The sequence below is a fragment of the Gossypium arboreum genome, chromosome 7, assembly GCF_025698485.1.
Source record: "Gossypium arboreum isolate Shixiya-1 chromosome 7, ASM2569848v2, whole genome shotgun sequence".
NCBI classification, from domain to species: Eukaryota; Viridiplantae; Streptophyta; class Magnoliopsida; order Malvales; family Malvaceae; genus Gossypium; species Gossypium arboreum.
In genome coordinates this window covers 91,436,422-91,454,198 of record NC_069076.1, presented here as the reverse complement: position 1 = coordinate 91,454,198, position 17,777 = coordinate 91,436,422, and the positions used below count along the sequence as shown (strand labels likewise).

At 35.7% G+C, this 17,777-nt stretch overlaps 3 protein-coding genes across 3 annotated transcripts; 2 read left to right on the top strand and 1 right to left on the bottom strand.

Moving 5' to 3' along the window:
• The first annotated feature begins 4,177 nt into the window (after positions 1-4,177).
• LOC108469494 (pentatricopeptide repeat-containing protein At2g18940, chloroplastic-like) lies at positions 4,178-5,632 on the top strand. Its single transcript, XM_017770376.2, has one exon. It carries the CDS (start codon positions 4,178-4,180, stop codon positions 5,630-5,632), a length of 1,455 nt encoding a protein of 484 aa, XP_017625865.1.
• A 643-nt stretch (positions 5,633-6,275) lies between these two features.
• On the bottom strand, positions 6,276-10,872 carry LOC108470947 (tRNase Z TRZ2, chloroplastic). Its single transcript, XM_017772483.2, has 8 exons — positions 10,264-10,872; positions 9,361-9,523; positions 9,218-9,288; positions 8,559-8,654; positions 8,367-8,480; positions 7,567-7,635; positions 7,409-7,483; positions 6,276-6,609 (listed from the first exon to the last, which is right to left on the bottom strand). The coding sequence occupies exons 1-8, from the start codon at positions 10,684-10,686 to the stop codon at positions 6,520-6,522; spliced, it is 1,101 nt and encodes a 366-aa protein (XP_017627972.1). The 5' UTR covers positions 10,687-10,872; the 3' UTR covers positions 6,276-6,519.
• A 1,791-nt stretch (positions 10,873-12,663) lies between these two features.
• LOC108467072 (transcription initiation factor TFIID subunit 6) lies at positions 12,664-17,524 on the top strand. Its single transcript, XM_017767597.2, has 12 exons — positions 12,664-12,973; positions 13,226-13,312; positions 13,875-13,976; positions 14,078-14,186; positions 14,523-14,623; positions 14,708-14,845; positions 14,948-15,043; positions 15,268-15,392; positions 15,902-16,034; positions 16,272-16,397; positions 16,467-16,578; positions 17,033-17,524. The coding sequence occupies exons 1-12, from the start codon at positions 12,848-12,850 to the stop codon at positions 17,380-17,382; spliced, it is 1,605 nt and encodes a 534-aa protein (XP_017623086.1). The 5' UTR covers positions 12,664-12,847; the 3' UTR covers positions 17,383-17,524.
• The last annotated feature ends 253 nt before the right edge of the window (positions 17,525-17,777 follow it).

Genomic DNA, 17,777 nt, shown 5'->3' with positions numbered 1-17,777 from the left:
TTTGGAAGCGTTGAGTTGCAACCTAGAAAGTAAGTAAAACTACTGAATAACATAATAAATACCAACCACCGAATAAGCAATACCCTTAGAAAAATTAAGAAGATCATTTGCAAACATGAGATCAGTCAACCACACTCGAAGGCACTGAGGATGATACTTGAAGAGAGTATTTATGGCAGCAACATCCAATAATCTGAATAACACATCCATTGCAAGCATAAAGAGGCAAGAAGAAAGAGGATCTCCTTGCTTAATACCTCTCCTCCCTCGAAAGAACCCCACAAGGTTTCCATTAAGGGAGACAGAGAATCGAGGAATAGTTAAGCAAACTTCAACCCACTTAAAGAACTTTTTAGGAAACCCTTGAGCTCTAAGTACTTAAAGCAAAAGGCCCTAGTGCAAATAATCAAACATTTTTTAAAGATCAACCTTCAAGGCACATCTAGGAGAAATATGTCTTCTACCATACCCTCGCATTAGCTCATGAGCCAACATGGTATTATCAATGATACTACGCCCTTTAACAAAGGCACTCTGACTATTAAAAATCAAAGCAGGCAGAAAAGGAGTCATTCTATTAACCAAAACCTTGGTTATGCATTTGTAACACCCCAAACCCGGCCTAGAAGTTGGCCCAAATCTGGCGTGTCACATTGAAGTGTTTTTCGAAAACCATGTTTTCATTGAAAACCCTTCTTACTGATCAAAACCTCTGGCCATTTTAAAACTTGTGAAACGTTAATTCCCTTAAAACCTTACTTACTACGGAAGCTTACTTTTAAATAGTTGCGAAAACGTAATATTTTGAAAACCAAATGTTGTTTTGGAAAATCGTGCCCTACTTCTAACAAATATTAAGCATACTAAATAAATTTCCCAAATAAAAAGTTAAGAAATTAAAGAGGCCTTAATACAACCCAAATAAAAAACCAAAGTGCTTAACTAAATAAAAGAAAGAAAAAAAAACATATGCAGTTGCGTGGTCGTCTCTGAGTCCCTCTGCGACACCAATCCACCTAACGCTAGAGATTACTTGCACAGTTAATAAACGAGGTGAGTTTATGAAAACTCAGTGTGTAATCCCCTTACTAGAGTAACAGTCAGTAATCAGACAGAGTTCAGAATCAGTTTGGGCCGGAGCCATTACAGTAATAGTACAATCCAGTTTAGAGCGTACGTGGGCCAAAGCCCGTTATAATATCATTTTAGTCACAACCCATAACAGAATCAATTGGGCTAGCCCATCTTAGCCTCAGTTGGGCCGAAGCCCACATCGCACTAATATCACAATAATATCATACATGCAATGCTGTGCAACCTACCCCAATAATCCAACCGCTACACACCAACTCGGTCCCCTGATACACATTATGTAGGGATATAAATATCGACTCACCTATCCGATACACATCAATGGTAGCCCGGTTGCGGTACTATCTTCATTACAGCAAGCTGCTAATCAAATATTAGGCTTAATAGCCATCGATGGATCCACGGTCCTCAAGCAATCATGCAATCCTCATATACTTCCTCCGTTCCATAATTCTCAACCCATGCAATATGTCGTGTATGTCATGCTCAATCATCACACGTGTATGCAGAATAGCCATACTCAGTAACAGTCTTTTAAACATATATTAAAAGTATATCAGTCATACAACGATAGTCAAGTCAATTAAAACGCAGTCATACATTCATAATCAAATCAGTCAAATTCGAAGTCTAAGTCGGTCATTTACCCTCAAGGGCAAAACAGTCATTTTACCCTATAGGGGTATGTCGGTTATTTTACACTACAAGGGTATTTCGATAATTCTACAAATCGGGGGTGTTTCGGTAATTTTACAAATCAGAGGTATTTCGATAATTTTACAAGTCGAGGGTATTTCAGTAATTTCTCTTTATTATAGGTTTATTACTTACCAGATACTATGTACCAGGTAGGATTCTAGAGAAGAGGAGGTGAGTCATTAAGACCGCTTAAGTACCAAGCTCTCCCTAGATCCAATCCTAGACATGCATATACCCATTGCCCCTTTACTAAACACTAACAGCTCCACACTTATTCATTTGGCCCCTTTAGGCCCAACTACTTCCCACCTAACAGTTAGATTTACACAAGCACGCCCACGGGCCCAGAACAACCTCAGCATACGAGAACGCTTGTGGCGGCTTTCAGCTTTTGTTGATTTTTAACAAAGAAGGGCGTGAATACACACCTGTTTATGAGAATGCGCCGAAGTCCACGATCACCAACCTTGGGAAAATTCATTATTTTCTTATGACCACCTCAACCACAAAGTTCCAGTCCAACTCCACCTCCTACACAGCTTAAACAGCAAAATAAATACTTCATTGCGCATCCTAAGACTTGAACCTTAGACCTCATAGTTACACAACACGCCACCTTGCCACTCCACAAGCTCTTTCTGTGTCATATTTTATCCTCAATTAAATATAAGGCCTATAGGCCAAAGTCTAAGTTCCTTTAAAAGAAAAACCAAAATAAATTACAAGAGCCAAGACTTGAACCTAGGCTCCCTTGCAACTTTAATGACGCCACAACCACTAGACCACAAGTTTCCTTATATTATTTATTTACCACAATAATTTAAAAGGCCTTCATCCAAGCATCAAGGGTTTTATTCACTTATTACCAAAAAATTTGCTAAAACCCAGGTTTGAACCCAAGATTTCTCCAACACTTCTCAGGGTTATTAACCACTAAAGCAAACATTTAATTGTGTCATTTCCTTGTACAATTAAATGCTTATATACAACCTCTTTACGGACCTATACTAAAGGCCCAATACTTCTAGACCCAAATTCGGGGCGTTACAACATTTATAAATTGTGTTGCAACAATAAATAGACCAAAAATCCTTTACATAGCTAGGATTATCACACTTGGCAACCAAGGAAATTAAAGTAGCATTAAAGGTAGCCAAGAGAGTGGAGGATGCAAAAAAATACTGAACAACCTCAAGAAAACCAGGCTTCACTATACCCCCTGTAGATTTGAAGAAGAAAGCCGTGAAATTGTCGAAACTAGGGGCTTTCTCATTCCCCTGCCCAAAAATAGTTGTCTTTATCTCTTCATTAGTAATAGGGCTAGTCAACACACGATGAGCATCGTTAGATAGTTTAGGCAGTAACTTTTAAAGTAAAAAATCTAAGCACTCAACAACATTGAAATCAACTACACCGAGAAGATTCTGATAAAACCCTAAAATCTCTGTAGAAATTTGATTAAAAGATTCCAACTGATTACTAGTTTCATCAAAAAAAGAAGTAATAGTGTGCTTATTCTTCTTAACCGCAACAGTACTATAAAAAAATTGAGTGTTTTGATCTCCCTCCCCAATCCATTGCACCTGAGCTTTTTGTTGATAAAAATATGCTTTAGCCTATTGCAAAATGAAAAGATCAGCTCTCACCTGATCAATATGACCATTTATAACCAGACCACCCCACAACAAATCAAGCTGCAAGCTCTCCAGCTCCTTAGCCTTAGCCTTAGTCTTAGCCTTAACTCGAGCAAAAATATTCCCTAAAGCCTCAGAATTGAGCATCTTCAAGACATGCTTAAGTCTCTTAAGCTTGGTAAATAACTTCAACATAAGATTACTTACCACAATAGGCTGCCAAGATTCAATAAGCAGCTACAAAAACCTATCATGTTTAGCCTAAAAATTAAAGAAACGAAAAGGCTTTGACAGGGATTGCACAGGCTGCTCTAACTAGGCAATAAAATGACAATGATCTGAACAACCAAGAGCAGCAAACTCAACCCATGAATGAGGCAAAAACTGCATACAAACTACATTAACAAGAACTCTGTCAAGCTTCTTCACAATTATTTTATCCAATTTAGTCCCTAAACTTGACAATTATTCTCATATTGGAGCCTAAACTTGACAATTGTTTTCACATTAGAGCTTGAAAACAATTGCCAAGTTTAGGGCTTAATTTGGACAAAAAAAAGTTTAAACCCTTATATGAGAACACTTGCCAAGTTCAAGCCCAAAAAGTGATTTAACAAAACCCCAATGAATTAAAACGACGGCGTTGAAGGCAAAGCAGTACTTTGCATTTGCCAAATGCCAAGCTTTAGGGTTCTTCTTCCTTCATCTTTGTACCTCTCCTAAAAAAGCCTGAAATTTATTGATTGAATGAAATGGAGATGTATTATCTCTCCAGAAAACACCTCAATCAAAAGCTTTTCCCAAGTCTCCATTACTATCAGTCTTCTCTTCTCTTTGCCCTTTCCTCCAAATCACTCCCTCCCCTCTGTTCAACCCCCCCAAATCAGATTCTCAGTTCCCATCAACTCCACACCATTCCCACTTCCCATTCTTCAACCCCTTTCATTTCCTCATCTGTGTCTTCCCCATTTCCTTCTACACAATACCCATTTTCCCGATTTTTAAATAGACCCGATTTTAGTTGGTTTCGCAGTTTCTCAGCTTCTTCAAGAACGAATGCGAGTGGAATGCAAGTTTCTGAGATTATCAATTTGATTCGAAGCGGTTCTAATGATTTAGAATCCAAATTGGATGCTATGAATATACGTCTTTCCGAGGTATTATTGAACACAATTTTCCGAATTTTGAATCGCGAGAAAATCCCTGCATTACGTTTCTTCAATTGGATTCGAAAATCCCATCCTGAGTTTCGTCATGAGTCTGATATTTATAGTTTGGTTGTTGATAATTGTGGGAGATTAGATGATTTTGATTCTATATTCAATCTTTTAAATGACTTTAGGATTCATGGGATTTGTTTGAATCAAAAGGCTTTTAGTTATTTACCTGTTATGATATCTAATCAAGCTGCAATGAAGAAATCTATATGCAAAACAATGGAAATATTGAACAAAATTGGTGGTTCTTGTGGTGTTACTGGTACCCATGCTTTGATTGAAATGTTATGTGCTTTAGGTTCTTTTGAAATGGCTGAATATGTGATTACAAAAACAGAGAAACGGTTATCAAATTATGGCATTTTGATCCGTTCTCGAAGCCGTAAAGGTCATTTTGAAGAAGCAAAACGAGTTCTTGACGAGATGACCGGAACCGGAGTTACACCGAATTGCCAGATTTTCAACTATATACTCAGTTGTTTACAAAAAACCGATCAAACCGACAAAGTTATTCAACTGCTTGAACTCATGGCCGAAAATGGTTGTCCTCCTAATGCATTAACCTATGAGATATTCATATGTAATTTGTGTAGACATGGTAAATTAGATATGGCATTCGTCTGGCTCAATAAAATGGAATCGAAGGGTATCGAACCTCGACCGACGACACATGCTGCTTTGATCAAGGAGTACTTCAAGTTACAGCAGTACGAACAAGCACACCAGTATGTGGTTGTTTGTAGTGATAAGTATAAGACGGTAAGCAATACGATTTACAGTTTGTTGGCTAGTCTTTATAGGAAACAGGGAAAAGCGGTTATGGCACAAAGTGTGCTTTCGGAGATGATTGAAAAGGGTCTAAGTCCGAACTTTACAGTGTATATGCATGTGAGGAAGCACCTTCAGAAAATAGGGAGAGAAGATTTGGCGAGAAATTTGGAGAGTAGTTTTTCTTGCTTCATTTCACAACCAAGTGCTGTTAATGGCTGATAAATTGGCATAAATGAGCGTAGTTGAGGTCCATGAGGTAAAGCAGTGAGGAAATTTTTTCCCTTGGTCAGTCATGTACAAGTAATTTAGGGTAGAAAAAAATACATGTTACTTGATCTCGGGTGTGAGTGATGGTATGGTATGGTAGGATTTTTTAAAAAGTTTTTTTTTTTTTTTTGTGTGTGTATTGGATCTGACATGGATACTTCAAGAGAAATAAAGTCTCGAAGCAATACAGGAAACGAAGAGAAGAATGTTGCTTTGTTTGAATTGCCTTGATTTTTTTACATGAGTTCTGGATTTAGTCATTACCCTACTCTTTTAATTATTGTAAATTTTCAGGAGTAAAATCCAATTTAATGTTTTTTACTTTTATATTTTTAAATTTTAAAATTTCAATTTTTAAGCGCAGGATTGACAATAAATTTATTATTATTATTATTATTTTTAATAATATGTAACATGACATTTTAGATACGATAAACTAGATACCCGATACCATTTAATCAAAATTTAAAATTAAAAAAAAAAAATCATCAGATTAAAACAAATTTACATTTTATAGTCGAATTTAACTTTTTTTTTTCTTGGCCATTGTTAGAACTTCGATTCTAAGACACAGATAATGACACTGACATTGCCATTTTAGTAAAATGGAGAAAATGTTATAAATGCTAAAATTCGTATTTCGCGAGTGAAATAAACATCGGATTTATATTATATCTTACATTGATAATGTAAACAACCCCTACAAAATTTAAAACCAATACACAATGTGAATAGATTTCTGTAACATTATATATATCAAAAGGAAAGATTGCACTTTTTTTTCCTTTCCTCTCATTTCATCTACCCTCTAATTCTTTCATGTCTGCTGACAAGACAAACTATGTGTGAATTGATTTGAAACCCTCTGTTAGGGGAACGACCTTTGCTGATAATTTAGACTGCAACTTTGAAACAGCTTGTCGAATGTCCTGCAAATATGGAAAGAATGAAACATTATACATAACTTACAGTTGGTATAACTACCAAGACCCTTGTATTATAAGTCAAATTACATTTTACCTCTTCTATTCAAAAAATAGATAAATTAATCTTTGTTCATTAGATTAAAAAACAAATTAGTCATTTTGTTCAAAATTCCATCCATTTCTACTGTTAAAATCTGATCATTGATCGTCAAAATGAGGTATGTCTGGTTATTTTATCAGCCACGACAATTTTTAATAGTAAAAATGAATGAAACTTTCAATAGAAAATACCAATTTCCTCTTTGATCTAATGTACAAAGACGAATTTACCTCCTTTTTTTTTTAGTAAAGAAGACAAACGCAATTTGACTCCTAGTATAGGAGTTTCCATAGTACTTTTACCTAGTATTTCCTCATGCATGTTAACAAAAAGATTTTATCTGGTGTGTACCATTTAAATGAACTGCTACTGTTTTTTAAACAGCGGAGAGTGCAGGTAAGACCATTATGTCTAAAGGAATAATTAACTACAATTTCATTTGGTTATGTCGGGAAAAAGGAAGGAAGGAAGGAAGGAAAGAAAGAGCTGAATATTACTCGACCATGTGCATAATCTATGTTTACACATATAATATAGCATTGTCTACCATTCCATGAGATGGAATGAGCCTCGGTTCAGAATGTTATTCACCAAGGAAGGTTTTAGGTCAATCGGCCTCTGCCTTCGATGTAAGAGAACAATCGCATTGTAGCAATTATGTAGAAAATGGAACAAAGACAAGTTATTCAATTAAATGCTCACCTCTATACTATAGCGGGAGGAGAAATGAGTTAACAAGACAGCTTTGTTCCTGATCCACTGAGCATTTTCAATGATCTGAAATTTAAAATCGTATAATGTTAAGAGTCATTAATAATGTAGTAACAATAGAATGGGATAAAATCAAAGATCAAACATACCTCTGATAAATGTGTATGACCGTGTTGTCTAGCATGATCAATGCTATAACCATCATCAAGGAACGTTGCCTATAAAATATATATTTCCACACCAGAAACACAAAGATTATAAATTGCAGAAAGTTGCAAATTTTGGTCCAGAGTGGGAATGCAAAAGGAATAGATGCCTTGTCATAAGGCATGCGAAACACATGCAGGCAGGATCCTATCACAATTTATTCATGGATTTCGTTAAGTACGATACTTGTCTCATCATATCATCCAATTGCGCTGTGTCCTTAACGCTAAGTTAGATCACAAATTATACGGTAAAAATATCATGGAGGCCCTTGTACTAAAAATCGGATTGCATTTTGCCTCCTCTACTAAAATAATGGGCAAATTAGTCCTTGTATATTAGATCAAAGAGCAAATTGGTTCTTTTGCTAAAAATTTCATCAGTTCTACTGTTAAAAACTGATGTACATTAGTGTGAGATACACGTGGCATACCATATGTCCCTGTCTGGTTATTCCGTCAGCCACAACAGTTTTTAACAGTACAAATGGATGAAATTTTTAACATGAAGGACCAATTTGCTCTTTTGATCTAATATATAGGGACTAATTTGCCCATCTTCTGAGTTGAGGGGCCAAAATGCAATCTGACTCTTAGTACAAGGGCCTCAATGGTACTTTTACTCAGATTATACGAATAGTTCCAACATAAACAGGTGATATTACCACAGATGCTGTAAAAAGTATTTTCAACATGCAGCTAACATGGGAAAGAAGATGAAAAAGTTTGTATTCGGTCTATACCTCAGTTATGAGAATTTTGGCCCTCAATGCATCCGCATTACGTGGATCAAGCATGTATTCTGCTGTTGTATCTCCTGTAAAAGCCACCTCCGGAGACAATACAATGTCTGTGATCTGCAGAGTAATGTTACAAGTCAAATAAATGCCTAAAACCAAGGAATCAAGCCACTCTATGTTGTCAAAGTCACAGACCTCAACACCAGACTTCTTCAACTTCTCGATCTGTTTCCCTTTCAGATGAATGTACTGCTTCTTCAGCTTTTTTCTAACAGAGTATACGACATAACCCTGAAAAGAAGAAACAAATAACTTCATCTTCATCGATGTTTTTTCCAAGGGAAAAAACTACAGCGCCTCATATTTTCATGCACATTTAACAAACAACTCAAAGATGGATTAACATTTTCGCCTATTTCATAGTCTTGTAAAAGTACCATGAAAGCCCTTGTAGTAGGAGTTAGATTGCGCTTTGCCCTGTCTATTAAAAAAAATTAGCAAATTAGTCCTTGTACATTAACTCAAAAAAGAAAATTGGTCATTTTTATTTGTACTGTTAAAAACTGATGTAAAAACTGATGTGGCTGATGGAATAAGCAGATAGTAACATGTAACGTGTACGCCATGTTGACGTATAGGGACCAGTTTTCAACAATAAAAATGACTAAATTTTTTAACAAAAGGACCAGTTTGTACTTTGACCTAACGTACCGGGACTAATTTGTCCCTTTTATGAATAAAAAGGGCAAAATGCAATTTGACTCCAGCTACTGCAGGGGCCTCCATGGTAGTTTTTACCTTCATAGTCTATATTGTCTCTTTACATAAGAAGAAGAAAAGTTAGTAAGGCATACCTGGCTTGGTATAACATGGTGAGTTCTAAATGGTCGGACAACAATGTCATTCCGTAGTTCATATGTTTCACCTGAAAAAGCCTAAAGTCATCTTCAAGAACAACATGAAAAAAACAAATAAAACTGTGATGAAACCAACATACCAACATCAAGTGCAACCAAATCAAGGTTTAGTTCCACTTGTCCCATTGTCCTGTGAATATCCAACAGCTTCTCCACATCTTCTTTAATACATGGAGGTACAAATACCGTCGGGGGCTTTAAGTTATACAAACCACGGCTAGCCACATACATCGGCAGCCCACCCTGAGCAAGTAAACACCATATCAGATTATAGTAATACATAAACTTTGAGCTAACCTTAACACCTGAAAGTGTACATGATATTCAAATAAGTCATGCTTTAAGTAGTACAGAACACGGCTAGCTGCATACATTGGCATCCCACCCCGAGCCAGTATACACCGCATCAGATTATAGTAATACCTTAAACTTAGAATTTGAGCTAACCTAAAAGTGTACATAATTTTCAAATAACTCATGCTACAAACCACAGCTAGCTACTTACATTGGCAGCCTATCTTAACCGGACTCGGGTGTGAGTGCTGCATACAGGTATGTATTCAGCACAATGACCAGGTTTTCAATGTTTTTCCTTGTATCCATGTGTCATTCAAGAAATACCAAGAGTTGGACTAACATAGTTGGCAGCCCACCTTGAGCCCGTCAACACCATATGAGATTATAATAATAACCAGAGCTTAAATTTTAAGCTAAGCCAAAACAGCAGAAAGTATACATGATTTTCAAATAACCCATGCTTTAAGTTGTACAAACCATGGCTAGAGCTACATACATTGCACAGCCCACCCTGAGTCAGGAAACACCATATGAGATTATAGTAATACCCAGAGCTTAAAATTTGAGCTAAACCAAAACAACTGAAAGTATACATGATTTCCAAATAACTCAAGTACAAGCAATGGAATTTCTAGTAAATTTGACCACAAAAACACCATCTTTTTTGGCCAAATTATGGAACTTACAATGTGGTCAAGATGAGCATGAGTGATGAAAACAAAATTCTGATGAATAGCACGAGATGGGCACCTCCCGATATCAAAAGCAGACTTCAATTCAGGGACTATGACACAGGTTTCATGGCCACCAATAGAGAGTCCTTCAATGAAGTAGCCTTCAACTTCAATACCCTTTCTCGTGACAGCAGCTCTGGCTTTACGGTACTCTTCTTCTTCATCTATAGCACGGCTGATGGTTGATAAATAGCCGGAGGTTTTGAGGGATTTAAAGGGGCTGGCTTGGGTTTGGAAAGAGAGGCTTTTGTGGGGTGGATGAGGTGGATAAATGGGGTGGTGGAATGGGAAAATTGAAGGGATTTTGGAGGGTACAATGGGGAGAGAGACTTGCATTTCTTGTTTATTTGAGATGGAATTGAAGGGAAACTGCATATAAATTTTGAAAAAAAAAATGTTTTGATCGGCGAGTGAAGAAAATGAGTGGGTTTAACTGAGTTTTATCGGTTTCACTGTTTCGTTCTTTGTTTTCGAGCGCTTTATCGGGGAAGACAACCAAAACGCTACGTTTCGGAAGTCAACCAAATAGTCAAGGAATTTTTTTTTACAATGATAAGAAAACCATTTTAATATCTGTTAATTTAGAAAATTTAGCAAATTAGTCTTTATTAAAAATATTGAAATAATTAAATTTCTATAATAATTAACACTTTTCTCGTCATAGAATTGAGGAACAAAAATGCTACACCAGGTAAAAAAAATGATCTTTTTCAAAGCAGAAGCAGGATGTATAACGTCACTACAAGTGTCTTATCTTCTCAATACTGGAAATGCAAAATATCATCCTTTCTAAAACAACTGTTGCTCAAAATTTATTCCGCCCTGCCCCTTCATTCATCTCTCCAGTTTGCTTCCTCTTTTTTGCTCATAATTTCATCTCGCATCTCTCCTCCTCTGATAGCCCTATTCTCATTGTTTCAGCCTCGTCAAACAGAAACCAGTCGCTAAATTTTATTATCAATATAAATGTACAAACAAAAACAACCCTTTTTGGTTTCTCTCTAGTTTAATTGTTTCGGGTATAGAGTTTACTTGCAGAAACCCAAACCCATTTAATTTTCTTCTTCTTTTCTTTTAGATTTTGTTTAGTCTTTTTACCAGCTTGCGCCTTCCAGTTCAAACCTTGATTTCAAATAAGAAAATTTGGTAAATTAAATTGAGATTCTAACTCAAATTAAAATTTTTAGTTTTTGGCTGTTCGACCTGCTTTTCTACTAAATTACTTTTTTATCTTTAAATCTTTTCTTAAAAGTAATTTTTTTTTACAACAATCATAATTACTATCAAAATTTTCACAAATATTCAAAAGTACTTTGCATCCTCAATGGTAAGCTAACCTTCAATGTGTGGGTGATGAGTTAATGAGTTAGGTTTGGGAGATTTTTTATTTTACTTTTTCTGAGTTTCTATCATGTGAAAATATATGTTTTAAATTTTGATTAGATGCTGCAATAGAAAATTGACATATGTATATTTTATTTTTAATTTTTTCTCATTTTATCAGGTGAGATTTTTAGACGAAAAAGTGTTAATGTCTTTAATTATTGTCATTATTTGTTAACTTTCAAAATTAGTACATATTAAATTATTTTGGTTTTTTGACTGAGATTACTTTACTAAAAACTTTATTTCCCGTAAAATTTTTGGGTAAACTACACCTAATGTCACTAAATTATTAGTAAGTTTACATTCTAGTCATTCAACTCAACTTCAAAAAGTTATAAAATGGTTACTAAACTATTCAAAATATTCCATTTAAGTCACTTAGCTATTAAAATCGTTATTGTATAATCTTCTCTATTCATACCGCCTACACCAATAGAAAGTTCTCCTTTCTCTTATCTTCTACAGTTCAGACTTTTTTTCATGAAACAACTTTGAACATAACTAATCTACAAACCAAAATCCAAACAGCTTTATTCTTCGATATTCAATACTGACCGTCAGATCGACTTAGATCTAATTGATACTGACCCATCATATCGATCATTGAATCGTCACTTAGAGCTCACTAACTAGACTTTTAAAAGGAACGTAACAACCCGGTCAACTTAAAAAAAGCTTTTGAATAGTTAAGTGACTTAAATAAAATCTTTTGAATAGTTTAGTGATAATTTTATAACTTTTTGAAGTTAACTAACTAAAATATAAACTTACTAACAGTTTAGTAACCTTGTATGTAGTTTGCCCTTGTATGTAGTTTGCCCAAAGTTGTTTTCGGTTAATATAAAAATTTCCTGTATATAATATGGATCTGATTTGGACAAAGCCCATTAAAAGCTCCAAATTCAAAACCCAAAATATGTAAGCCCAATAGAAAATTTTCGGGTCACCCGATAAATTAAACCCGAATTCTCCTTCCCCCGCCCCCCTTTTTAATCACTGCAAAAATTCTCGAAGCTCAACGAGAGTGAAAAGTTCCTCGTCTCTCATCCCGGTCCCAAGGCAACAAACAACCAACAAGACGGTGAAAAAGAAAAGGCAGTAAAATGAAAATTTTGTAAAATCGTCGAAGAAGAAGAAGAAAAAGAAGAAAATGAGCATAGTGCCGAAGGAGACGATCGAAGTGATAGCTCAAAGCATAGGCATAAACAATTTGTCAGATGATGCTGCTCTTTCTCTTGCTCCCGATGTTGAGTATCGCATGCGCGAGATCATGCAGGTTCTTGATTTTTCCTTTTTACAAAAAGTTCATGTTAAAGTAGGTTCTATTTCTTAATTCTTCTGGTTTTTTTATTTGTTGGTCTAATTATTTACGATTCTGGAGGGGTTAGGGTTTTTGAATCTCACTAGGTGGTGATTTATGCTGCCGTACTTTGTTTTCCTTTTAAAATATAAGGAATTTCATGATTTTATTAAATCGAGGAGATTAAACAGTGATTGACTATGATTTTTTTTTTTTGTGAAATTTCAGGAGGCGATTAAATGTATGCGTCACTCAAGGAGGACTATATTGACTACAGATGATGTTGATGGTGCACTTAACTTAAGAAATGTTGAGGTTATTTGGCATCAATGCAACTTCATGTTCCCCTTTTAGTTTGTGTATATGCTAATCATAATTTCATTGTTTGTATTTGTGCTGCCTGAGCATGTGTTTTTTGTGTAATACTAATACCGCGTTCATGATACTTGCAAGCATTTGCATTTGGTTATTGTTAGTGTTGGAACTGAGAAATGACGTGTCCTGTTGGGGGATAATGTTTTCTTCAATTTGGATATTCTAACTCTAAAAACCTGATGTACCCTTTTTAGTCTGGAATGTTGTTGATGCTATGGTGCACTCTTATAATATTTCTGTTGGAAAGATGCTATAAGGGGATTTTAGCTTGTATTCCATAGCTGCATGTTAGTGGGCCTAGCTTGAAGCATAAATAGCTAGTGAAAGAGTTTTGTTCGATTAGGTTACATGATCTCAATATTGATTGAGAATATAATGATTTGCATATGTGATGGTGAATAGAACATGTTTCTGATGTATTTTAGGTTCTTCTTTTTTCCCTCTTACTTCAGAAAACTTACTTTTCATTTAGTCTCACTCTTGGTTTGTTTTGTTGCCTCAGCCTGTATATGGCTTTACATCTGGAGGTCCTTTGCAGTTCAAAAGGGCTATTGGGCATAGGGATTTGTTTTACATTGATGATAGGGATGTGGATTTGAAAGATGTAAGAAATCAGAAGCTACATTAGTTGCACTTTGAGCTAAAATTGGTTTTGGCGCTTGCTGAAGTTCCCCTTTTTTGTGTCCCCCCACCCCCAACATGTAGGTTATTGAAGCTCCTTTACCAAAAGCACCGCTTGATACTGGAGTTGTTTGTCACTGGCTTGCCATTGAGGGAGTACAACCTGCTATTCCAGAAAATGCACCTGTGGGAGGTTTGTCTAAATTTAGAGGCATTAGCAGTAGTTACTGATCACAAATTTAATCTGGATCTCTTGGAATCTTGGTTTGTCAGCATAGACCATTCAAAATACGTGCATTTTTCCCATATGTGCATGATTTAGTCATCTTTATCTAAAACTTCTTTAGTGTGGTTACAGCATGTTGCAACTATGAATTCTGAAGTTGTTTCTGGTATTAGGATACCATGAATTTTCTTGTTACTTTGTTTGTTTGGCCATACTTTCTGAAAATTTTCTCAGGACCAGTAGAATACAGGGTACTAGCCACATACTGGATCTAATACTTTGTTTGATATGTTTTATCTGTAGCAATTGCTGCTCCTTCTAATGGCACTACTTACGAACAAAAGGAGGAGCTCCCTGTTGACATTAAATTACCTGTTAAGCATGTTCTATCTAGGGAGCTTCAGGTATATAGTTTACAATTGGTGTTATATATTATATATTTTTAATATTTTCGTTTGTCTATTTGGCTTATATTCTTTCTATTGTAGCTCTATTTTGATAAGATCACGGAGCTAACTTTGAGAAAGTCTGATTCAACACTGTTTAAAGAAGCATTAGTGAGTTTGGCTACAGATTCAGGACTTCATCCATTAGTTCCTTATTTCACTTACTTTATATCTGATGAGGTAATAATTTTTGGATTTCAAACAATAGTATCCATTTAGATGAACAAGAACATTTATACATTTGCTGCTAATTTTGTTTGTTCTTTTTTGCAACAATATCAGGTTTCTCGTGGTTTAAATGATTACTCTCTTCTATTTGCTTTAATGCGTGTTGTTTGGAGTCTTCTCCAAAATCCTCACATCCACATAGAACCTTATGTAAGTTAATCTTTATCCTATTGGATTTATGTATTGGCAGTAAATATGTTTATCAAGGATTTAAAATTGATTATCTCTTTCTAACTCAACTGAACAAATGCCAATTTCAACCTACTGGTTTGCCAAGCAAATCATTCTCTTCTTTTAGTTCTATGGAGTTCTATCTGTCTTGGATTTCAATTCTAAACTAAGAAGGAGCATTCTTTTTCCTCGTGTCTTGCCAGCTGCACCAATTGATGCCATCTGTAGTGACCTGCCTTGTTTCTAAAAAATTAGGGAACAGGATTGCTGACAATCACTGGGAACTTAGAGATTTTACTGCAAAGTTAGTTGCTTCTATATGCAAAAGGTAAAACTTTTAATGTTTTTCCTGTTTTGCGTTTAAGAAAATGTCTTGAGTTGGATTTTTTTCCCCTTGACCTCCAGTAATTTTTCCATGGCTATTACTGTGACAAAACTTTTCTCTAGTAATATGTGAGCAATATTATGTAGACTAACTATGATTTCATTGATTGTGTCGGCTAAGGTTTGGGAGGGTGGTAATCATTGAATTTCGTTATTTCTGATCTATTGACACAACTCTGCCCCTGAGATTGGGTCACCCAAAAACCTTTTAGTTTGGTGCAAGAAAAACTCCTTATGCTATAACTTCTGAATGTGATCCTCTTAATAGTTTTTCTGGGCTTTTATATATGTCAATGAACTGTAAATTAGATGAAACTAAACCTCAGATGATCTAACTGATATGGTGATCGCTGCTGTCAACTTCCGTACAGACACTCTCTATATATTTTTCTTCCTATTTTATTTTTTTGGTCAATCTTACACCAGGAATTTAGGTTTTACAAATTGTTGCAGATTTGGCCATGTTTATAACACTCTTCAGACGCGTCTTACAAAAACTTTGCTCAATGCACTTCTGGACCCAAAACGGGCATTGACCCAACACTATGGTGCAGTTCAAGGGTTGGCTGCCTTAGGACCAAATGTGGTATATCCTCGAATTTCATTTCCTCTTGGTGCATGTTAATTTACTTTTGTGCAAAGTGAGAAAACATAAGGGATACATCTCTCTGCAAACACGTATGCCACTTTTTATGCAAAGCTTCTGTTCTCGTCTTTCAACTCCTTTAGTAGATTTGTCAAGATTTACTTTCAAGCATTTCTCTCTGAGTGGTGAACATTTTTTGCTATTCTAGTAATTTTATTCATCTTACTCCACAAGTAGGTTCGTCTCCTTATTCTACCAAATCTTGAGCCATACCTTCGACTCCTTGAACCAGAGTTGTTACTAGAGAAGCAAAAGAATGAGATGAAGAGATATGAAGCTTGGCGGATTTATGGTGTCTTGCTGGTGAGTATTGTTCTTGTTTAGGTCTTCATATTGAACACTGAAATTTTGACACAAGAATGCTCTTGCCAGCGTGCAGCGGGTCAAAGCATATTTGAGCGCCTCAAAAATTTTCCACCTTTACCATCAACTCCAGCCCATGCTCTCTGGAAGTCCAAAGAAAAAGTTGTTACTGAAGCGCCAAGTAAGTCACCTTTTTGCTAATATGCTCCTATTTATAGATGTTTAGCCCTCCAAAGTTGTGTTCTAATTAAGGATTGCACAAATGATGCATGGTAAAAATTAAATAGGATTAGGAGAAAAGAGGTGCCCTAAGCAGGGACATAACCAAGATTTTAGGGCCAAAGGGAGCAAAGATGATGAAAAAAAATTCAGCAGGGGGCAAAGATTTGAATTTGTAAAATTTTGGTGATGTTTTATAATAAGCCTAAAAGAATTAAATACGAAGCATTTCTCCTGTTGATGTCATGTATAAGCTATCCAATTAGGGTCTCAAGATAGCTAGGTAGCATGCATTTAGTAACCCTAAGCTAACACTTTTAAGCATGCAATTTAGAAACTCCTGATGCCCGGTGTTTTATCCCATTTTTGGAGTTTCAGCTCTAAATAACATTCTTGCTTCCCGTTAAATGTTCAAGATAAACGCAAGGCGAGCACAGAGCCCATGGAACACGAACCAGCCTTGAAGAAAATAGTAACTGATGGCCCCACCACGGTTTCAGCCAACTCCTCACCATCTCCCATGCAAGTTGAAACGGTGACAACACTTACTTCACCAGGTCAATACGAAGCAGGCCAGCCATCATCATCTGAAAAGATGGCCAATAGAGTTGGAAAAGACGGTAAAATATTGAAGAAATCAGCCATCCTTAATCAAATTTGGAAGGATGACTTGAATTCTGGACGTACATTGGTAACGTTGTTCGAACTGTTTGGTGAAAGCATTCTCTCCTTCATTCCATCTCCTGAGATGTCTTTGTTTATATAACATGTTGTAGAATAGCTTATTTCTTATCGTTATCGGCGTTAGAAAAAATGAAACTGCGTTCATCTGAATCATTAAACTAAATCTTTGCAATTTCATTGCCGATTTCATTCGATTTATTTGGTAGCCATAGTTCGTTAAAGAAGCTCCCTTCTTCCAAGGCCATTGATTTTAATTGAACAGGTAACAATCCCATTGACAGTTTAATTGTATTTTCAAATGGAAATCTCACCCCTTTGCTTTAGGATAATTGAGAAGTTAAATCTTTTTATTTTAATTTGTTAAAATTTAGTCATCGATTACTGAGAGGTTAGTTTAATTTTCAGTAAACACATTTACATGAATTGCTGATTTTGCTAAAAAGAAATTTCATATAAATTGTTTAACTGTTGGTTTTT

Bases quoted from the DNA above. Each gene is read 5' to 3' on its own strand.
- LOC108469494 (XM_017770376.2), top strand. From the start codon at position 4,178: ATGGAGATGTATTATCTCTCCAGAAAACACCTCAATCAAAAGCTTTTC.
- LOC108470947 (XM_017772483.2), bottom strand. From the start codon at position 10,686: ATGCAGTTTCCCTTCAATTCCATCTCAAATAAACAAGAAATGCAAGTC. The intron at 8,655-9,217 runs GTATGCCTTACT...TCTTCTTTTCAG, and splicing joins ACCATGTTATACCAAGCCAG to GGTTATGTCGTATACTCTGT. The intron at 7,484-7,566 runs GTATGTTTGATC...TTTAAATTTCAG, and splicing joins GTCATACACATTTATCAGAG to ATCATTGAAAATGCTCAGTG.
- LOC108467072 (XM_017767597.2), top strand. From the start codon at position 12,848: ATGAGCATAGTGCCGAAGGAGACGATCGAAGTGATAGCTCAAAGCATA. The intron at 15,044-15,267 runs GTAAGTTAATCT...GTGTCTTGCCAG, and splicing joins ACATCCACATAGAACCTTAT to CTGCACCAATTGATGCCATC. The intron at 16,398-16,466 runs GTGAGTATTGTT...TGCTCTTGCCAG, and splicing joins GGATTTATGGTGTCTTGCTG to CGTGCAGCGGGTCAAAGCAT.